Here is a 23,104-nt window from a genome sequence, read left to right as displayed (position 1 = left end):
AGTTCTAGAAACATCCCAGAGAGGAAAAGGGGGTGGGGTGGTGGTGGTGGATATGGAACCAGGGGACCAGGGGCAGAGTTGGCTGTCTGGCCAGGATTTTGGGTCACAGCACACTATTGGAGTGAGAGCTGCCCAGCAGGAGAAGAAGGATGGAATGGCACCATCTTCTGGCCTTAGGTATCACACCCCACCCCAACCCACCCTGACACCAAAATTGGCTGCCTGGGTGTAGGAGACCCCCCGGGGCACATGGCCCAACAAGGAGGGCTGCAGGATGCTCCTACCTGGCCTACTGCCCTTTCCAAATTGATTTTAATGAGGCTCTCTCTGTTCCCCATTTCTTGCAGCTGAAGCAATTTCCTTCTAGAATCTTCCTGAAGCTTCTCTTCAACCTGAAAGGATGATGAAGGTGTGTGCTGTCCGCAGCTAGTGAGGTCATAAGGCAGTCTGGGGAGACCCCTCGAGGATAGCCAGTGACTGTTGGGGGGTCAAAATGGAGTACAGTGCAGAAGCAGGCTTACAAGGCACCGTCCCCTGGGGCCAAGGACCAGGCCTAGCTCCCTGGGCTCCGCCAGGCTAATCCTACCTTAGGCTTGAACCCAAGGGCAGCTCCTAATAAGTCATGTGACTTCAGAGAGTTATTTTGCTGGGTCTGTGACTCAGTGTCCCATGGGGTGGTGGGAGGGGTGTTTCCAGGGCTGCCTCGAAGAGTTACTATGGGGTTAGGTGTTTGGAGTAGCCATGGTATGTCCTAAGGGGTCTCCATGTTGTGTTAGGGTTTGCTGTCTCTTACAAAGCTGGAAGATAAGCCGCCATTATTCTGACACCTCAAGTGACCTGTCCACAGCAGGCTTGGTAAATATTGTTATTAGATATGCTGTCCTGGCCACATCACCAGCGGGGACCGCACGAGGCTAGCCAAGCAAGACTTTAAAAGCTGGAACTTGCAGAAGCAGTTTAAAAGGGATGGGGACAGGAGCCTGGCGACTTAGTCCCGTCTTGTAAGCCTGAGCGTGCTCAATGCTGCCCTCTGCTGGCCATTGTGGGGCACGGCTGCATCTCCAATCATGCAATAACTTTTTTTCGAATTAGTAGATGTTAATTAGGTATAATGGACTTCTTGGTGGCATGTTAACACACTATTTCTTGCTACCCTCTCTTGACCTCTCCCACATCAGCTCCTTCCTCTTCCTGACATGTCCCTTCCCCTTCTATGAGGACCTCGGCTCTAGCATGGATTGGAGGGGCGGGGGTTGGGGGGGAGGGGTATTGCTCCTCAAAGGTTTCATGCTGGCACAGTCACACAAGCCTCTTATTGGGGTCTTGAGGAGGGTGCAAAGATATCATACACCTGTAGGAGCCAGCCATGATAAGCTAAATATGAACAGATCACACAAAGGAAGTTCTTTACTTCCAACCATTATCACCTGCCAGAGTAGGACTCAGCCATGATTAAGTTTGATGGAGGCCTGAGTCTCAGTTGTTTACCCTGAAGCAATACCTGAAGAACCACAAACTGAGATTACCCGAGCACCACCCAAGAACAAACCATCCAAAGAAATGCCTAACGTTCCAACAGATGTAGACAGGATCACCTGCAGCACACTCACCAGGACACCCCTAGACAAATGTCAGCCAATCAGATGTGTCTGAAGCAGCTTCCTTCCATGACACCTGGATGACCCAGGCTGCCCGATGCCGTGGCCACTGGCCATGTCTGGATATATGTGACATGTGATTAGGGACAATGAATACATCCTTGCTCAGTGGAGGACGTGGACTTTCAGTTGAATTTAAAAATAGCATTTTATTTTTAAATATGAATATGGAGAGGTTGAATTTTAAAACGAATTTGATTTCATGGCTAGTGGCTGTGCTATAGTGATGAGTCACCTAGATGGGGCTGCTGGCTTGGTGTTTTGTTTTTTTTTTTGTCCCTTACTGAGTGCATGATTTCACGTGAGCTATTCTGCTCCGAGATGCCTCCTCAGCCCTCACTCCCTCATCCGGCACATGGACACACGGTTTCCAGGCCTGAGAGTGGGCTGAGTGAAAAAGCAGGATGCCTGTTGCAACACCAGAAGCAGCACTGTCACCACAGTCGTGACTAGTCACAAAGCCAGCGTGGCCAATGCCTGGGTCAGACCCTCCAGGTGCTCCTCTCTGCGTTCAGTACACAGCCCAAACACCAAACTTCATCAAAACAAAACAAATAAAGCCACCAAGTTTAAGATGCAAGAAGCCCATAGGAATGGGAACAGAGTAAGGAAGAGGAGTTCACCCAGTAAAAGTTGTTGTATGTTAACTGTGAGCCAAAGGGAAAGGGAATCTCAAAAAAACAGCAAGGGAAGACTGGCTACATAATAACCATCCCACAGTAATAGTAATTTTGTTGTAGTTAGACTATAGTCAAGAGACAATAGACATAGACAGAAAGTCACTGTCAACCGAGAAGTCAGTGCACAGTCAAAATATGTTCCCAGAAAGAGGGGTAATACATATGCATGCGCACACCAAAGCACACACAGCACACATGCATGCACACATACACACATACACCAAAGTACACACAGCACACATGCATGCGCACACACATACCACACACATGCACCCCTGAGAGACTTTGTCATCAGCAGAGCCTAAATCCTTAAGGAAATATTATTTTAAGCAGAAGAGAAAGGACCCTGGATGGTTACCAGGGATGCAAGTGGGTGTGAACACAGAGTGTGCAAAAGCACTTGGGATGTCAGTGTATGAAGGGATGTCCAGGTACAAATGATGCTAAAGAGGTGTCGTTGGTAGCCATTGTGGCGTCCAAGAGTGGGGCGAAACCACCCACGGACACTGGGTTTTGAGAAGCTGAAAGTACATGTTTAGAATAACTGAGAAAAGATACCAAAAGAGTTAAAACTCAGTCAACACTGGACTGTGGAAATACACAACAGCTTCTGTGCTGTTCTTACCTGAAGGAGAGCCAAGTGAGAAAATGCCAAGTGAGTACAGGGGAAAATAAACCAGGGAAAACTGTCAATCGAGAGGTGAGCATCATGTGTACGCCTCTAATCCCAGCACTGGGGAGGCAGAGGCAGGCGGATTTCTGTGAGTTCAAGGCCAGCCTGGTCTACAGAGCGAGTTCTAGGACAGGTTTCAAAAGCTACACAGAGAAACCCTGTCTTGAAAACAAAACAAAACAAAAATAAACAAAAAGGAAAACCTCAGAGGGTTAAAGTCACCCAGAGAAACACCTCTGTACACAATGTAATCAGTCTAGAAACCAATAACCAAAAGACAGCCAAGAAATCCTCATATATTTAGATATTAGAAAATAACCCCAAATACCCCATATGCCATTGGAAAAGACTGGGTTCTGAGTAACAGCGGAAAACATCCTAGAACATGTGGGGTGCAGTGAAAGCCTCGTTTAGAGGAAAACGTAGGGCCCAGAAAGCAGCTTGGCTCTGTTACCGTGACGACAATGACTTTGATGAAGAGAAAAGCCAAAGTCAACTAATTTTCACTGAAAAGGTATTTTGCATGGTGAAGTTCATTGAGCCAGTGACTCGGCATGTTTCCAAACATTTCTATTTTCATTGTCTTGGAATTGTTTTTATCTGGACGCATTTTTTTTAAACAAATTTTACAGATAGTTTTTCTGGTCACTGTCGTTTAAAAGTTGTTAATTTTATCTTTACGTGTGTGTCTGTGTGTGTGTGTGCGCGCGTGTGCGTGCGTGCATGTGCACACACGCATATGAGTGCAAGTACCTGAAGGGCCTGGTGACCTGGGTCTCAGCAGCCACATCAGGCAGCTCACCACCACCTGTAACTCCAGCCCGGGGGACCTGACATTTCTTCTGGCTTCCAAGGGACTCACATGCACGTCAGTGTGTGTGTGTGTGGATGCCAGAGGTGTCCTTTTTTTCCTTTCCAATTACATTTTCTTTTTATTGTTTGAATTTCACTCTACCCCCACTTTCCTTTATCTTTTTTCTTATTTTATGTATATGAGTGTTTTCCTGTGCATGCCTAGTGCCTGCAGAATTCACAAGAGGTGTCGGATCCCTTAGAACTGGAGTTACAGATGGCTGTGAGCACCACGTGGGTGCTGGGAACTGAAGCCAGATCCTCTGTGAGGGTAGCCAGTGCTCTCAATCACTGAACCATCTTCCCAGGCTCTGCTCTTTTCCCTCCCGACTTTATCCGCTCTTTGAGTCTGTTTGATGCTGCTAATAAATGCATGGCTGTAGGGCCATCGACTGGCCAGCAACCCAGGGCCTGCATCCTTGAAGAAAGCTGGCTCTTATCCCCCAGCCTTCAATTGCTAGCGGTGGGACCACGCGATTTTGGCTGATTCTGAGTGTCTTTACTGTTCTTCACTTTTCTTGTTTTGACAGTGTCATTCAGTGAACCTGGATTCTTCCAGATTGGTTAGAGGGCCCCTGGGGTCTGCTTATCTCCATCCACCCCAGTGCTGGAATTACAGCTATGTGCTACCCCTTATGGCTTTTACACGGGTCCTGGGGATCTAAACTCAGATTTCCATGCTTGCATAACAGCCAGTTTCGCCACCGAGCCATCTCCCCAGCCCTGAGTTTTATTTTACTTTACTTTCAGTTAATTTAAAAATTAGATAGTCTTGTGTGGCTGTCGCCCACTGAAACTGATGCCACATTTCCTGGGACAGGAAAGCAACTTGAGACCTACTAGGATCTGCAGGTGGGGGTGAGCCTCCCTGAGATAAACCGGGAACCATTTTATCCTGCGAATCCGGCTCCCTGTTACCCGCTCCCATCCGCTAGCAGCCGCAGATGCCAGCATCGGCCACACGGGGACGCTGTGCAGGTGGAGCGGGATGGGGGACGCAAGCTTTTCTGAACCACGCACCTTGCTCCTTTCTCGCAGCGTCTTGGAGATGGTGTTCTGATTGGAACTATTCTTCTTCAGCTCCTCTCGGAGCTTCTTCACTTCTTTCTCCATGTCTTGCATTTGCTGAAAATAAAATTCAACCGCAGAGAAGTCAAGTTTCCCTAGGCGTGACAAGAGTTACCTCCTAAATGGAAGGCTCCCTTTCCTTGGGACTCCCTTATTCCTGGAGCTCGTTAAGGAAGGATCCTTGCCCCATTCCAGCTAAGCTCCTTTTCAACTCTGTATCTGAAAGCAAAGCAGACGGTTTCCTCCCCAGTTAGTATATTCAAAGTACTCAATGAAGGAAGAGTTTTCTGGGGGGAAAAATCAGCAGAAGGGTTTGGAAGAACAGCTCAGTGGCTGAGTATTTGCTGTGCAAGCCTGAGGTCTGGAGTTCGGATCCCTAGCAGGCAAATAAAAAGCTGATGGATGTGGTAGCCGGCCTGTAATCCAGCAGCAGAAGGTAGAGACAGAGTCTCTCAATCAAATCCAGAGCAAGCTGGCTAGGGAGTCATATGGGGAGCTCTGGGTTTGATTGAGAGTCCTGCCTCAGTGGTGGAAGAATGATGGAGGATTACATCAACCCCGGCTTCCACATGCTCACACATGCACACACACATGTACACCCCCCACATGTGTGTCTACACACATGCGTGCCACAGGCATGTGGAGAATGAGGGGAAAACAATAAATAACCAGCACAAATCTGGACTAAGTACATAAGATACCCATTTATTCATTAGAATCACTACTTTGTATTTTTAGATCGACTAAGATAAGGCTTATTTGAAGGATAGAACGGTATAGATTGTATTATTATTATTACTACTACTATATTTGAGGCAAAGGGAAAGTTGTCCTCAGGACCTGGAAGAGCACACACATCTCCTCCTGGAGAATGGAAGGTATTTGGCCAGTGAGATGAAAGGTAAAGCAAAGAGTATATTTTCATTGCAGTTTTTTAAAGGTTTATTTTTTTTATTTTTTATTTTTTTTTTTTTTTGTTTTTCGAGACAGGGTTTCTCTGTAGCTTTGGTGCCTGTCCTGGAACTAGCTCTTGTAGACCAGGCTGGCCTCGAACTCACAGAGATCCGCCTGCCTCTGCCTCCCGAGTGCTGGGATTAAAGGCGTGCGCCACCACCACCCAGCCTAAAGGTTTATTTTTAAGTGTGTGTGCGTGTGCGTGTGTACGTGTACATGAGTGTGGGTGTCCTTTGAAGCCAGGAGAGGGCATCATACACCCTGGAACTGGAGACACAGGGTCACAGGTGGCTGTCAGTCCCACAGTAAGGGTGCTGGAAAGCGGACTCAGGTCCTCAGCAAGAGCCTTCTTCCTTGTAGAGCCAACCTCCCTGCCCCTCTGCAGTTACGTTCTTCTGGTTACCTTCTCTCTAAGGCAAATGACAGTCTTTCTCTTTCTTTCATTCTCCCTGGGTGTCATAAGGTCTCTGCCGTTAAAATCACAGAAGACACTCCTGTTTGTAACACTGCCTACCCGTGGCTGTGACCACATTTAAGATGGTGGAACTCAGACTTAGGTAAACACAGGTCCAGGGCAGGGAACTTCTAGGACAGCAGCAGGTGTGGCCTCCTGTCCCCATCCTTGTCCCTGCTCAGCCCCAGAGGAAACCCATGAGAAAGAGTCAACTGGCCAGGGAAATCTGGAGAGACTTCTATGGCTTCCTCCAAACAGCACACGGCCGGCCAGAACCTTATACTCTGGGGAGGGCCTGGGGTCCCGTCAAAACGCCAAGGTCAGCCTCTCAGAGGTGTGCTCACCGACGAGGACATTCAACTCACGCTTCGGCAGAGTTTCAGCTCTTTCTCCTGAGCCTCCCTGCTCTCCTTCTGGGCCTCTTCCTTCCTTAGCTCTTCTTTCAGCGCAGAACACTGAGGAGAGAGAAGACAGCAAAGGAAGAGGCCAAGGCTGGTGATGTGGGGGTGTCTGGGGGAGGGCGTTCCCAGGGCCCCAGCAGGCCTGAGAGCACTCTGTGCTGCTCCACTCCAATCGCACACCCACGTTGAGCAGGGGGGACAGCTGGTGTTTGACAGGCCCACAGATGCGTCAGGGGCTCCGGGTTCCTGCCTCTCTGAAGATCTGAGATCTCAACTCCTTTTTGGAAGCTGGCAATCCGCATCATGAGAAAACCCATCTTTGAAGAGCTGGGTAAGGGAACAGGGTGTGGGATGCCACCGGGGACCGGGGTGGCACTAAGGGCTGCATCTGGTTGTTTCTCAGGTTGTGACCACCTGGTAGTGGAGGGAAATGCAGCCCTCCCTTTGAAGGGGACTGGGCAGCAGGCAGCTGGAGCGTAAAAAGGTGCCCTTTATCCCACCCAGTGATTCTACATAACAATCTTTTCAGTTTTAACTGTCAGCTTGATCCATCCTAGTTGCCTGGGAATAGGGTGAGGAATTATTTACCAGGGCTGACCTGTGTGTGTTTTTGTGATTCTTAACGGATGTGGGAAGACCCAGCCCATTGTGGGTGGCACCACTCCCTAGGCAAGGGGTCCTGAACAGCATGAGAGAGGAGGAAACAACTGACAACAAGCAAGCAGGGTCTGTAGGATCATTCTCTCTCTGCCCTTGACTAAGGACCTGAGGCTTCGAGTCCCTGCCTTGACTTCCCCTCAGTGGTGAACTATAGCCTAGAATTGTAAGACAAATAAATATGATAAATTATTTCTTTCCTGAGTTGCTTTTTTTTTTCTTTTTCTTTGTGGGGGGAGTCAAGATATTTTACCTCAGCAACAGAAACGAAACTAGGGCAGAATGGACATGCTTATGAGTTAGACTCTGCATGATGGTAATTCTGCTCTCGTGCTCACTGTTCTTTGGAAAGCTGCAGGGAAGGGGCTGGAGAGATGGCTCAGTGGTTAAGAGCACTGGCTGCTCTTTCAGAGGATCCAGGTTCAATTCCCAGCACCCACATGGCAGCTCATAAACACTCCAAGGGGATCTTGCACCCTCCTCTGGCCACTACAGGTGCTGCACTCACCTACCCATGCAGACAAGAATGATTAAAAAGAGAATAATTCTTAGAAAGAAAAGAAAAGCCATAGGGAATCTGGCTCTCTATGTTGGTCTGTCGAATTTAGTCTTCGGGCAAGTCCTCCTTGTGTGCTTTGACCCCATGCTGCAGGAGGAGGCTGTGTTGTCCAAAGTCAAGGCTAAGAGAAGTGAAGAGGGGCAGGCCACATGACCGGTGTGGGTCCCTCATACTGAGCACTGAGGAGACGGTGACCTGGACACTCACCCTGGAGCTCAGGGCTTCCAGCTGGAGATCCTTCTCCTTGTTCTGATTCTTCAGTTGGTTCACTTCCTCCTTCAGCTGCTGAACTTGCTCATTCCGCGCTGACACATCTTTCTGTAACGACGTCACCATCCCTGTTTCGAACAGAGCAAAGGCAGAGACCAAAGACACAGTGAGGATTACTGTCATGGCTGCCACTGAGGACCCCAGGGCTGGAATGCGGCTGAGACCATGTTGTGTGGCCCTTTCTTCCACACAGAATCTCTTCCCAGGGGAGGAGATGCTCCTCCTGCCGGTTGCCTGGCTAAACACTGATGTCTGACTTTCCCTTACTCTCTCTTTTTGTTTGTTTGTTTTTTGAGATAGGGTCTCTCACCAAGCCCAGAGCTTATCAGTTCTATGAGTCCCAGGGATCCTGCTGTCTCTGTGCAGGGATTACCAGTGTGCACCACCGTGCCGACTTTTAACATAAGTTCCGGGGATTGAATTTGGGTACCCTTGCAAATACCTTACCGACTGAACTGCTTCCCTGGACCTCTGTTCCGGAATTCTTGACATTCTTCCCTTTCTCTCTCCTACTGCCTCTATCCTCTCTGGTATCCTCACTGTGCTCTGCTTCAAATACCCCAATGGCTTCCCAGTACACTTAGAAGACAATTCCCTGTGGGATTTGGCTCTGCCTTCTCCTCTGACACCCTCTCTCTCTCAATTTCCCTTTCCCTGAGACTCACCTGTTGCGCCTTCAGCAGAGCTAGCTGGTTCCTACCTCAGGACCTTTGCATACGTTGCTGCTAACAGCACTCTGTTCCTACAGGGCTCTTCCTGCAGACACATGTGGTCTCCTTTTCCTTACTCCTGAAGCCCTTCACCACCATGCTGGCCCATGTTGTTTTCTTTACAGCATCATTCTATCCCCCAGACATGCTTGCTTACTTACTGATTTGACTGTCATTGCGTCACCCTCGTAGGAACTGATTATGACTTGCTCAGGGTTCTCCTCCCAGGAGTTGTCAGTAAATGTATTATAGGGGTGGATGGATGGGTGGATGGATGGATGGATGGGTGGGATGGGTAGATGGATGGATGGATGGGTGGATGGATAGATGGATGGATAGATGGATGGATGGATGGATGGATGGATGGATGGATGGATAGATGGGTGGATGGGTGGATGGATGGATGGGTGGATGGGTAGATGGATGGATGGGTGGGTGGATGGATGGGTGGATCCATGCTAATTAATCCCTGTGGCTGGCAAGGTGGCTCATAAGTTAACTGTCTCCTCCCCATATTCTTCAGCATGGAAGTACCTCAGTTGATCAGCTGGTAAAATGTCTTTACTTGGGGCTAAGAGCCCATTCAAGGAAGTGGTTCTCAGGGCTCCAGGCCACTCAGCAGATTTGTTCTCCCTGAAGAGATGGGTGCTAGCTAACAGATTATGTCTACTCAGATGTTGAGTGACTTTGGTCACAGGATGGCTGACTTTGAGGTGGTCCCTGGGCTAAAGCTGGCTGGTAAGCACATTTCTGGGGAAGACTCCCAGTCACCGATAATACGGCCTGAGGGTTGCTAAGAACTCTGAGGCTCTGTCCAAGCTCAGGGAGCAAAATGTGGTGGATGATTGGTGATGTCTGCCAGGGCCACAAGAGTGAGTGATAGGGTAGCAAGCGTCTCCTAAGCCTGACTCCAGAAGAGCTCACCTGATGTGATGGTGTGGTCTCTCTTTAAGTTCTCACCTTCATTCTTTAGCGATGCGATTTCCGAATTGCGCTCAGCCAGGGTATGACACAGCATCTGGCTATAGCCTTTTTGAAGGGCGCTGATCTGTGAGAGGAGGCAGCACATAGTCAGAGGGCAGCCGGCCCAGATCCAAGACGCAGGGGTATTTCCCAAACCTGTGCAGAGATTCTGATGTGTCACAAGACCTTGTTTTGGGGCTGACAAAGGTGCTGCTGCCTTGGGATATCTGTCCGTTAATGTGCATTCTTAGGTTGTTGGAACTCTCAGAAATAGACCAGCCCTGGGGTTCCCGTCAACCATCACGGGCTAGATGTCAAGCAGAGTTCAAGAGAGGGCACGGGTCATAACCTTAATTTCCTCAGATGACAATGGGCATATTTCACAGAGCCCTCTAGGAGATATGTTCAACCTGCAGCCCACAGACTGTGTCTGCCCCAGGTTAGCTATGGATGTGATCCAACACAAAACCATGAGTTTTAAAAACAATTTTATTGGGGGTTTGTTATGAGCATATCATAGTCTATCTGTGGAGGTCCAAGGACAACCTTCAGGAGCTCTCTCTCTCTCTCTCTCTCTCTCTCTCTCTCTCTCTCTCTCTCTCTCTCTCTTCCTGTGGGACCCAGGAATTTAGCTTAGATAGTTAAGGCTGGAGAGATGGTTCAGTAGTTAAGAGTACTGCCTGCTCTTTCAAAGGTCCTGAGTTCAACTCCCAGCAACCACATGGTGGCTCACAACCATTTGTAATGAGATCTGGTGCCCTCTTGAGGAAGAGACCTGGTCAGTCATCCTCATCAACTTAGATGGCGGACCCAATATGGACAAGTTCAACAGAACCTCCATCTACGGGCTGCCCATGCTGGCTTCAGCATTGCCAGGGCGTACATTTCATTTTCTTTTTCATTTCAGTTAAGACTTGGGAGAAAACGCTTTCACTGGCCCATGACGTTACTATTATTTTGAGATTTTTTTTTTTAAATAGTGTAGTTCTTTTTTTTTTTTTTTTTTTTTTTTCGGATTTTTCGAGACAGGGTTTCTCTGTAGCTTTTGGTTCCTGTCCTGGAACTAGCTCTTGTAGAACTCACAGAGATCCGCCTGCCTCTGCCTCCCTAGTGCCGGGATTAAAGGCGTGCGCCACCACCGCCCGGCTATAGTGTAGCTCTTATACATGAATACTGTCAGTGGCATTGTTGAGTTGCAATGTCCAAAAGCCGGACACACTCGCCTGCTCCAGACATAGGCACAGTAGCGCCCTAAAAGATGTCCCCATATGGTTCCCACTTGAAATCAAGATCAGGAGAGCTGGGATGGCCTGCTTAGGGTCTCACAGCTAGCTGGCCTGCTGTGGGGCTTCATTCAAGCCCAGCCTACAGGTGCCTGGTTCCCCGTCTATCACAGGCCACAGGAACTGGTGTTGGATGCTCTGGGGGCTGATGTCTCAGTGGGTAAAGTACCAGCTTTGTGAGCATGAAGACAGATCTCCAGAATCCACGTCACAGAGCCTGGTTCTGTGGTCTGTGCCCATTACCCCAGCCCTTGGGGGAGGGGAGCAGGTGTGTTCCTGAAGCTCATTGGCCTGCTACAGTTGTGTGTGCAGTCCGGGGAACTGGTGTGGGAACAGGTGGCTGACCAGCCAGTTTCGCTTGACCATAACCTTCCGGCTAATTAAGAGATCCTGTCAAGAAATAGAAGTGGAGAGCTATTGAGGAAGGATTCCTGAGATGGGTGTGGTGGTGTACACCTTTAATCTCAGGACTCAGGAGGTAGAGGCAGGTGGATCTCTGAATTTGAGGCTACCCTGGTCTACAAAGGGAGTTCCAGGACAGCCAGGGCTACGTAGGGTACTGGGTGACTGCTGACCGTCACACCCTGTCACAGTCCTGGCATGAAAAAGACAAAAGGGCAAGTCCTGCTCCACCCATATGGTGGTGGTGGTGGGATGACATGACGCTGCACCTGCATCTCACCACTAGACGGCGCCACAGGCCTGTGTTGGACTTTCCCTCTGATTCCAGGGCAACCGTTGTAAGTGGTTTTTTTAGTTTTTTCTTTCCTTTTTTCGTATTATTTGTGTATGAGTATACGCCTGTATGTATGTCTGTGCATCACATGTATCCGTGATGCCCTCGGAGGCCAGAAGAGGGCATTGGATCCCCCTGGAACCGGAGTTACAGGCTATTGTGAGCCACCCTGTGGGTGCTGGGAACTGAACCCTGGTCCTCTGCAAGAACAGCCTGGGTTCCGCTGAGCCATCTCTTCAGCCCCCATATATAGTGCACTATCTATGTGGGAGTTGGGGAGGAGAAGTGCCTGGAAACTAGAAAGGGACCGTGAGAGGGGAAGGTTTCTTTATGTGGGAAATGACCTTATAATTAAATCTCAGTGAATGTTAAGCACGCTTTATTTAAACCCCAACGTGTCATGATTGGCTAGATTGGACCAACCATAGGCAGCCTCACAGTCCTCATGAGGCTGTTAGGAGCCGCTGTTCAAATTCACGTCTTAGTAGCAGATGACGCTCCCGAAGGCGCTGTTGCTTCTCACATTTTCACCCATTTTACTATTTCCAGTGAGCTTCGGGTCTGCTTGGCTTGTGACGCCCTTTTACCCTTCATTAATTCTTACTATGTAGATTTAAATCCCCTTTACTTCTTGTTTGGGTTAAGGCTTCACCCCAGCCCCTGGCATCCATATACCCAAAAGTCTGGAATGTTTGGGTGGAAGCTCCATCCCAAGCCCCCTCCTCTGGGAGTTGCCTCAGTCCAGACTCCACCCCTGAGAAAGCCTGCCAAAAGGTGACCCCTCCCCAGAGATGCTCAAGACCACTCCCATCGTGTATTTAAACAGCAACCCAGAGACCAAACACATGGTTTTCGGATCTTCCTTCCCAGCTCCTCTCTGGAGGGCTGGAAGGCCACCCAGGAGTGTTGGCATCCATTAAACCTGGGCTTTTTCTAATTTGGTCTGATTTGGATTATTGTGTCAGCAGAGAGGCTTATTGGGACGTAAAAACTTTTCACTTTTCAAGAGTTCTTATTGTGTGAACTTAAATCTTCTAATAAAAAATTTTAAGTAATAAAAAAAAAACCCAAGGAGGGTAAATGCCAGTGTGTGTGTTTCGGAGGGGGGTTACAGGCTGTACCCCTCACCATCCTTGGAGTGACACACCCGAATGTGTGCTTTGGAAACTGTAGGGTAAAAGGGACAACTGGAGCAGGAAACCAACCAATCACTGAGCATCCTGACTCTGAACCCAGTCAGTAAAAGAAAGACTCCTTGGATCTGAGACCTGGGCCAGGGCGAAAATATCTTTATTCCTGAACCCTGACTCTGAAACCAGTGTCAAAGAAACACACTTTGTCTCTAGACTCAGAGGCAGTGAAAGAAATATGCCCTGGTCCTAAGATTAGAGTCAAAAAGCTAAAAAGGACCAGTGAAAGAAACACAGATTGGCCATGAAGTCAGTCAGAGCCATCTCTGCCCCTGACCAACTAAACTAACAAATCCCTATTCTCCATGGGAAAACTCCGCCCCTAAGAAGCCTGATATAAGCCTCACCGCCCATTCAGTTAGAAGCCACATTTATCTCTCCCTGGTAGAGGCAGCTACTCTCCTAGACTCCTCCTTCCCAAATTCCTCTTTCTCAAAAGAGTCTTGGGTGACAACCTTCAGACTAGAAGAACCTGGCTGGGACGCTCCCCTAGGGGGCCCTGAGCAAGGCCGAGCAGCACAGAGGAACCTTGCTGGGATGCTCCTTAAGGGGGCTGAGCAAGGCCGGGCGGAAAAAGGTAACAACTTTTTCCCAGGAGCCAGAGGAGATTGCTACATTTCTGCTGATGCTTCCACTTTAGTGCGGTGTTAGCACAAGAAGAAACATCTTGGGCTGGAGAAAAGGCAGATAGCTCTGCTAGGACGTTGCCTTAAGGGGTCAGAGCTGAACTCAGCTATATTGGCTCTCCAGGAGAAGAGCAGGATTGCTATATCCTGCTGGGAGACCATCCCCGACTGCACCCCAGCCACAGGTAGCCTGGCTTCCCAATAGTCAGGACACCTTTCCTCCAGGGCTGAGCTGTCCTATTGCGGCTCTAAGTATAGCCTGGCTTCCCGATAAGTCAGGCTATCTCTGCAACACTACAATTGTAACCCATTCCCCTACATAAACCCCAGATGAAGACAACTCACCTCTTCCTGCTTACTGTAAAAGATACCTGCAATTAGAAATAAATATTTCTAGGTGTTTCAGAGACAGCTTAGTGGGTAAGAGAGCTTGCTGCTCAAGCATAAGGATCCAAGTTGGGATCCCAGCACCCACATGACAACAGCGTCAACACACAAGCCTGTAAGTTCAGCCCTGTGGTCCCTGGGGCTTGCTGACTGCCAGTCTAGCTCCAGGCTGAGCAATCTTGCCTCAGGAGAAGACTGAGTGGGACACGTGTGTGCACCGGTTCACATATGCAGGCAGACACTACACACATTCAAAACTAAAAACAAACGTTTCCAATTCTCAGTCTAAATCTTTCTTGTGCAGGACACCAAAGGCATTCTCTAAAGAGGAACTTGTGGCCGAGATGGGAAGGGATGCCCCTGAGAGTTCAAGGCCATGGGATGAAAAACATTTCAATCAAGCGTCACAGCCCCAGGGTCTCAAATTGCAAACAGTTTTCAGCCGCCTTCATAGCCTTCATTACCCAAATAAATATCCAGATTGTCTGTCACTGGCACAAGCCCCAGGATGTTTATTGCCTGGTTAGGCTGCGTAATAAAACGGGTATTGGATCATAAGAAAGTTAACAGCGCGAGAAGAATGATTGCTGAGAGGTGATAACCAGCCTGCTAATTAGCGCAGGCGCAGAAAGGCAAGCGAGCTTGTTCTAGCGGCAAGGTGGCTGATGGAGCGCGTTGAGAGCAAATCGTTAGGTACGCACTTTCAGGAGACCCTTGCTAACACAAAATAATCAGAGCCATTCATTAACCTGCCGTACAGCTTTGACTTCTGCCCAAGGGTTCTGCTGGCAATAAAATAGTTCAGACGCTAAAACAGGAGCCGGTGGAAGGGGAGTCGGATTCAGATCCAGCTCATCTTTGAGTTCAGACAGGCTGTGACTAAATACCCGAGAAAACCAGCTTCGGGAAGGAGGGTTTACTTTGGCTCACACGTTAAGGGAGCCATGATGCTTACTGGTTTGCTCTTGCTTGGCCTTTTTTCCTTCCTTCCTTCCTTCCTTCCTTCCTTCCTTCCTTCCTTCCTTCCTTCCTTCCTTCCTCCCTCCCTCCCTCCCTCCCTCTCTCCCTCCCTCCCTCCCTCCTTCCCTTCCCTTTCCCTTCCTTCCCTTTCCCTCCCTCCCTCCCTCCCTCCCTCCCTCCCTCCCTCCCTCCCTCCCTTCCTTCCTTCCTTCCTTCCTTCCTCTTTCTTCTTTCCTCCTTCCTTCCCTCCGCCCATCCCTCCGTCCATCCCTCCCTTCCTTCTTCTCTTCCTTTTTTTTTTTTTTTTAAGCAGGGTTTCTATGCATAGTCCTGGCTATTCTAGAACTCACTCTGTCGATCAGGCTGGCCCTGAATTCACAATGATCCATCTGCCTCTGCCTCCCTAGTGCTGGAAATAAAGGTGTGTGCCACCATGCCTGGCTCATTGGTTTTTCGAGACAGTGTTTCCCTGTGTAACAGTCCTAGCTGTCCTGGAACTAGCTCTTGTAGACTAGGCTGGCCTCAAACTCACAGGGATCCACCTGCCTCTGTGCTGAGATTAAAGGTGTGTGCCACCATGGCCTGGGCTCAGCCTGCTTTCTTTTAGATCCCAGGCCCACCAGTCTAGGGATAGCACTGGCACAATGAACTGGACCCTCTCATGTTAATCATTAATAGTTTATGTACACAACCAATGTGGCCACACATTATTATTTCTTTCAAACTTCTTGTAAGTATGAAGGTGTGTATGCAAGCGTATATATGTAGGCTTGTATGCAGGCATATGTATGCTGGTGTGTATGCAGGTGTGTATGCAGGCATATGTATGCTGGTGTATGCAGATGTATGTATGCAGGCATGTGTTTGCAGGTGTACATGCAGGTATATGTATGCAGGTGTGTATGTAGGCATGTATGCAGGCATATGTATTCAGGTATGTATGTAGGCATATGTATGCAGGTGTATATGCAGACATATGTATGCAGGTGTTTATGCAGGTGTATGTATGCAGGTATATTCATGTGTATGGGTATATATGCGCATGTAGAGGCCAGAGGTCAACCTCAGACCTTATTTTTGGGGAGTCACTGACCAGGGCTTCTTATTGGGGCCTGGGGCTTGCCTCTTTGAGTAGACTGGCTGACTGGAGAGGCTGAAGGCCTTGTCTCTACCTCACCAGTGCTGACATTATGAGTGTGTACTGCCATGCCTTGCTTATTTTAAGTAATTTTAATTAGAATATTTTAAGAATTTCATATATGAGTACTGTATTTACATAATTTCCGCCTCTTCCCTCCTTTTCCAACTCCCCCCGTGTCCCACTGTCTCTCATATTTCTGACTTTTTCATCTTTAATCATTATTGTTACATCTATACAGATATGTACTATAAATTATTGCTATATAATTTATTACATAATTATATTTATTATATAATTTATTATATGATTATTCTTATATAATTGCATATATGGATACACAGACATATGTATGGGTATCTATATATCTATAAATCTATATAACTATATACATCCCTACTAAACCCATTTAGTGCCGCTTACAGGCACGCGTGTTTCTGGCTGACCACTCCACTGACTGATTGTAGCTCTTTATCTAGAGGTGGGGCCTTCTAAGAGTTTCCCACACACACTGCTTGCCTTGCTTTTTTCCACGGGCCTGGGGATCGAACTCTGGTCCTTGTGTTTGCACAGCAAGCACTGTAACAGTTGAGCCATCTCCTCAGCCCAATTGCTGTTACCATAAAACAAGAATTTGGATCTAGTCTCCAGAGACTGGAAGCTGCCTGGTTAATGGAGACCGTCCAATGGGGAGTTCGCATTCGATGGCAGTGCCTGTCACAGAGCCAGCGGTGACCTTCAGGGCTTGAGGAGGTGTTGGAATCGGATGGGCTGGGAATCCTCATCCCTGGGCTAACTGCCCGAAACTCTCTTAGAGTGGGGCATGCTGGATGGGATGGGCAGTCATTAATGCAAGAAAACCACGCCTCGGCGTAGAAGTAAGCAGCTGGGATAAGGGTGTGGGGTCAACTGGGCAGAGCAGATCTGAGTCTGCGGTGTTCTGCCACCTCCAGTGAGCTGTGCAAGCTCCAGCAGCGCCTGGGTGTCTCTGGGGCTACCACAGTGTCTCTGTGGGATGTATCAGAGGACCATGACAGCGCTAAAGAATGTTCCCCAGGACCCAACACATGCTGTCTTGGGAAGCTGGGCCCCTGGTGACCTTCTGCTCCTTACCTCCATGATGTCCTAGATGCCCCTCTTCCAGCTCCTCCCATCTGTACCCCGGGCTCTACTCTGACGGTGGGGACTCTAGACTCCGGTCCTACCTGGCTTTTCATGCTCTCAATCTCCTTCTGCCTGGGATCGTTGCCTTCATCCAGGCCCTGGAACTTCAGGGTGCACCTGTCGCTCTGCCGGGCTGCGGCGGCAGCGGCTGTCTCCGACAGCCTTTGACTCAGGTCGGCCAACTCACCCCGCAGGTTCATTATCACCGCGTCTTTGTATTTGGACTCGATTTCAAAATCAGAGAGCCGGTTGACCTCTCTCCCCAGGAGCAGGATGATCTCATCCTGTGTGCGGACAAGAGGAAGGTTAGTAGGGGTGGCTGTGGGTGGTAAGCTGGGCCTGTTTCTACAATATGGAGGAAACATGGGTGTCACTCTGGAGAAGGTGGGGGTGGGGGAAGGTAGGCAGAAGGGCAAGGAGGAATTTACAAACTATGTCTCTTGGAAGGCCCCAGAGAGACTAGAGTTGAGTTAGAATCACACACTTGTACCTAGGTTCCTGTAATGAAGCCTCAGAGGGACAGAAACTTCCTTCCCCAACCAGAAAAAATGCTTTCACGTGGAAAACTGCAACCCCCCCGGGGGGGGGGTTGTCAGAGGGCGGAAGGTTTCTTTATAAACACTCTGTGTGCTTGCTTGTGAGGCCCGCATCCAGGATGTCGGAGACCCAGCAAAGGAATTAGAATGGCATTCAGTCCCAGCACATTCTGACCACAACAAGGGTATTAATTTAATACTTTTTATGTATTGTGGAGGGGTCATTTTTTTCCTTTCCTCTCTCCTGGAATTCTCTATGTCCTCTGGAAGCCCCAATGAGAGTGTACTCAAGGAACTGAGTCAAGAAACAATGCCGAATGCCTGGTGGCTTCTGAAAACACTGGGGTGGGGGGCGCTGCCGGCAGTTTCCCACAGAGGGAGCCAATGCGACATCTCCCTAGGAGAACCAAGTGACCAAAGAATTCTCCCTGTTTCCCCAAAGCAGGAGAGGGTACCCTGAACCCCTCAGAATGTCAGACAGACCGGAAAACCAGAATCCTAACTACATACATGTCTGGGGATGGAAGATGTCCCAGGCGTGAAGGAGCCTGCTGGCATTGCCAGCTGCTTCCATGTCTTTCTCTTGTTAACACTTATGTTGCAGCTTCTAACAGACTCTGCGGTCCCAGGCAACCCCTGCCTCATCCAAAGCGAGCCACTTGGGGCCTCTATGTTCAGCGTAGAATATGCTTGGTCATTATTCATGGCACAAACATTTCTTGGGCGCCTACTGAGAGCCTGGTTCTGCACTGGACCCTGGATATAAACAGACCTTTATAGGTATGGTGTCCAGCAATGGCCTCTGTGAGTCTGGTGAGGTCCCTATGCCACCCTTAAGGAGTGTCACGCAATCCGTCCATGTGGTCTTGGTAGTACTGAATGTCAGTCAAGTCCCTCCCTCTCCTTCTTCCTCATGTCCCTGCGACCCAGGCTGGTCAACCACGTTTTCTCAGAGCCCCTGTGTACGGATTTTGAGATGGTCGCAAGGGTCTTGGATAATGGACTTTAAGTACAGAGGCTTGAGCTTGGCCACAGGCATCCTGTCCAGCACAGGAAACCGGCCTGCTGGGGAATGTCAAACGGCAAGGGGGACAAAGAGTAGAACAGACGAGTATTCCAATGACATCACTAAAGAGCCTAGATCCAGCTATGCCTGAAGCTTGTCAGTCTTTCAACTGTCCAATAAGATTGCCTAATGAACATTTTTTACCTGTTTGTTGATTGTCCCTTGTCCTTGGAGGCGCCTTGGGAAATCAGGGCATAAACGGTGCGAAGCAGCCAAAGTTATTTTGTTTTCATTTTATTCACAGCTTAACAACTGTGGTGGGCTAGACACGGTGACTTTGTGGCTTTTGTCACCAGGTGGTGTTTCCTCTCCTGTCCACTGAGTCTCAGCAAGCTTGTGACTCCAGTGCACAGATGGAAAGTAGCTAAAATACAGTGAGTGAGCTCGGAGTAAGTGGAGTGGACGGACGGACGGACAGATGGACGGAAGGTAGTGAAAGTGGTACAGAGGGAGGGAGTTCCAAGTGAGCAGTCAAGGTACAGCAGGGTCCACCATGGCACACTGGGGGCCTGGGGGCTGCTGTGCCAAGGAGCGACTGCATGCAGAGAGCTTGCCATTTCCACCGTCTAGCTGAGGACCCAGACCTACCTATGGCTGCTACCGCCTGAGACCGCCAGCCCTGCGATCGTGCGTAAGCTGCAGGACACTGGCAGGGGACCATTGCGCAAGTCAACTCGTGGGAGACGGGGGAATGGTGGTGGCTTCTTTTTACCACTGGGTTTTGGGGTGGCTGGCTGCAGGGTGACAGACTAGTGACGGTGTTCAAGGTGGTTTCTCGTCTTCCCACAGCACCTCATGGTCTGTCCTCAGGACACCAGCCTCAGAACTGCCTCCTGGCCCTAGCTACAGAACTCTCAGGTTGTGACCCAGAGTCGGAGGAACCCTGTGTTTCTGTTTCCCACACGCAGGACCTCCCTGGGCTCTGACCCTGGTCTGTAAGGAAAACGAGGCATTGGCGGGCTATGCTTTGTTGTGGCCTCTTCATTTGGAGGCAGGGTCTCACGTAGCCCAGGCTGGCCCTGAGCTTATTATACAGCTCAGGATGTCCTCGAGCCTCTCATCCTCCTGGTGCTACTTCTGAGTGCTGGGATTACAAGTGTGCCTTACCTGCTTGGCTTATGCAGTGTTGGGGACCAAAGCCAGGGGGACTTTCTGCATGCCTGGTGCCTGTGTGGTAGGCAAGCCTTCTACTGGCTGAGCCACGCCTTCTCAGGCTTCTGTTTTGTTTTCAAGCTGTGGCTAGGTGGGGAGTGGTCAGTTTCTAAGCTCAACCATGCTGATTCCCTTAAGGGTTCAGCCTCTGACCTCTCCTCTCCTCTTCTCTAAGGCATCACCTTGGCTCAGCTGTCCCCAACCTCCGTTCTCACTCCCTCTCACCAGTATGGCTGTGTTTTTCCCACTGCTGTGCAATCCCTTGGGGTTGATTGGGTGTGTGAGAGAAGTGTGCCAGACCTGGATGTGAATCTAGTTCTACTTGCGCTGTGCGCCCTTGGGCGTGTCACTTAACCTCTCTGGCTTGAAGTCTCCCCACCAGTAAATCTGTTCTGAAGCCTCCAAAGGCAGGAGGAGCTGATAGTGTTGTCAGGGGCTCAGCCTGGCTCATAGCAGATGCTCAGTAAACTGTCTGTGGACGCAACTGTCCATTAGATAAGAAGTGGTTCCTTGGAGAAAGGACACAGAGAAGAAGAGGTGGCGTCTGGCTGCTAGAGCACCATGTCCCCCTACCCATCAAGGCCCCCTCACCTTGTCTTGCTGGCCTAGGTCCTGGTCCATGAAGATCTCGGTGGGAGGTATCGTCCCTGAGAGTCCCTCGACCACACATTGCTCTGACAGTTCCATGGCGCTGGCCCACACTGTGTGACATCCACAGAGAACAAGGCATGGTGGGTTCCCAAGCTTGGAGGGGCCCCATGCACTGAGCCGTCGTCATGGTTTCCCCTCGAAGGTCACCTCACTTTTCATTCTCTGAGACGCTGCCCCAAACTCACCACATAGAGCAGGGTGGCTCCCAATTCTCTGCGGTCTTCTGGCCTCAGCCTTCTGAGTTATAATGCATACGCCATGCACCTTGCTCTGAGGTTTATATTTTCTCTGGCTTTGATTATTATTATTATTCAAACAGGGTCTCACTATACAGCTAGCCCTGACTATATAGTCCTGGAATACTCTCTGTAGATCAGGCTGGCCTCAAACTCACAGAGATCCTCCTGCCTCTGCCCCCAGAGTGCACTGCCGCCATGCCCAGCCTTTATTATTATTATTTTAATTTGTGTATGCCCATGTGTCCCTGCGCACATGTCTGTGGGAGGCTGCATGTGCATATGTGTGTAGGTGCATGTGGAGGTCAGAGGTCAACACTGGGTGAGTCTCTTTACCGCTTCTCTGTTTTTTTGACACAGGGTCTCCCTGAACATGGAGTTATTCTGGCTGCCAGTGAGTGCCAGTGATCCTCCTATCTCTGCCTCCCCATTGCTGGGATTATAGATGGGTACCATGGTGCTTTCCATGGCTTCTCGGGACCTGAACCCAGGTCTTCGTGCTTTGGCAGCAAGCACCTTGCCCTCCATATTCTAGCCACTTCTCTGTCTTTAAAGCCTAGAGCAGTGTGAGCTGAGAGGCAATGACATTGCTGGGGAAGGGCTGGCAGGAAGGGAGCCACCTTACCCTCTTCTCCATCACCATGTGGCCTGCCAGTCACTGGGGAATCTTCGTCTGTCTGTCTGGCAGACTCTAGAATCTCCCTCTTTTTCTTTCTCATTCTCTTCATTCCTCTTCCCTTTCCCAGCCTAGAGTTCTCCTATTTATTCTCTCTGCCTGCCAGCCCTGCCTACCCCTCTCCTGCCTAACTATCGGCCATTGGTTTTTTATTAGACCAATCAGATGCCTGAGGCAGTCATGGTGAAACAGCAACCCATCTTTTCATAATAAAACAAATGCAGCAGAAACAAATAAAACTCATCTTTGCATAGTTAAAATAATAATCCATAACAGCAGATGGCCAACACAAAGCCAGCTCAGTGGTGGTTTCGGAAGATTTTTGTCTCACAATGTTTTGTGTGGGTATTTTTTTCTTTTTAACCTTATAGGTATTTTGGTTCTATATTATGGTTTCCAATTTTGTTTCCGTGGATTTTCTGAGTGTGCAGATGTGCGTCAGTCAACATCTGTGTGGGTTTTTTATGATTTTTTTTGTCTCCCCACCCCTGCCAGTTTGTTTGTTTTTATTTTATCTAATTTTATTATTATTTTGGGTGCCTATTTGTATTCTAATGAGAGAGAAAAAGGGAAAGGGTGTGGATTTGAATGGGTAGAGAGGATCTGGGAGGAGCTGGGGGAGGAGAATCATGATCAGAATATACTCTATGGAAAAAAATGTTTTCATAAAAATTAATTAAAATACCATATATATGTGCATAGATAGAGAGAAGGGGGGGGGAGAGAGAGAGAGAGACCACAAATTCAAGGTCAGCCTGGGCTATACTGAAAGTTCAAAGCCAGTTTAGGTAACTTAGTGAGACTTTGTCTCAAAAATGTAAGAAAGAAAAATTGGCCAGGGGCTGAGCTTTAGCAGCGGAGCCCCTGCAGCAGGCATTAAGACCCTGGGTCCAATTCCCGGCTCCTCAACAGCCACTGTGTCCAGTGAGCACCCTGACTGCTGTGCGCACTCACCCCCCAAGATGAACTCTGTACCTCTGAAAACAGAAGCCAAATAATCCTTCCCCCAAAATCCTTGCTGTTGTCAGCACCAAGGATGGAGCCCAGGGCCTCACCCAGGAGGCAAGCCTTCACCCACTGAACTACACATCCAGGCTCCTCTCTTGTGTTTGGAGACAGGATCCTGCTAAGTGCTGTGGAATAATCGTTTTTGTACACTGCGAGGATGTGTCTTTGCTAAGGCGCCTTCTGATTGGTTTAATAAAGAGCTGAATGGCCAATTGCTAGGCAGGAGAGGATAGGCGGGACTTCCTGGCAGAGAGAGAGGAGAGGAGATGAATATAGGTGTGGACGAGATGCCGGAGGACACGGAGAGGAAACAGGAGGTGCAAGATGGAGGAGAGGTGAAAAGACACAAGGCAAAATGTAGATTAATAGAAATGGGTTAATTTAAGTTGTAAGAGC

General features: G+C 49.1%; 1 protein-coding gene across 1 annotated transcript in view; it reads right to left on the bottom strand.

The window, feature by feature from the left end:
- Fhad1 (forkhead associated phosphopeptide binding domain 1) overlaps positions 1-23,104 on the bottom strand; it is a 115,134-nt gene that overhangs the window by 62,158 nt on the left and 29,872 nt on the right. The window contains exons 5-11 of the mRNA XM_057785581.1: positions 20,729-20,838; positions 17,425-17,667; positions 9,861-9,984; positions 8,164-8,294; positions 6,705-6,794; positions 4,884-4,988; positions 285-392 (exon numbers count right to left, since the gene is read on the bottom strand). Coding sequence (XP_057641564.1) covers positions 285-392; positions 4,884-4,988; positions 6,705-6,794; positions 8,164-8,294; positions 9,861-9,984; positions 17,425-17,667; positions 20,729-20,838 — 911 coding nt within the window. The remainder of the gene's footprint in view (positions 1-284; positions 393-4,883; positions 4,989-6,704; positions 6,795-8,163; positions 8,295-9,860; positions 9,985-17,424; positions 17,668-20,728; positions 20,839-23,104) is intronic.

This window comes from Chionomys nivalis, chromosome 11 (genome assembly GCF_950005125.1).
Source record: "Chionomys nivalis chromosome 11, mChiNiv1.1, whole genome shotgun sequence".
Classification (NCBI taxonomy): domain Eukaryota; kingdom Metazoa; phylum Chordata; class Mammalia; order Rodentia; family Cricetidae; genus Chionomys; species Chionomys nivalis.
The sequence above is the reverse complement of the archived record's forward strand: the minus strand, read 5'-3'. Positions and strand labels throughout refer to the sequence as shown.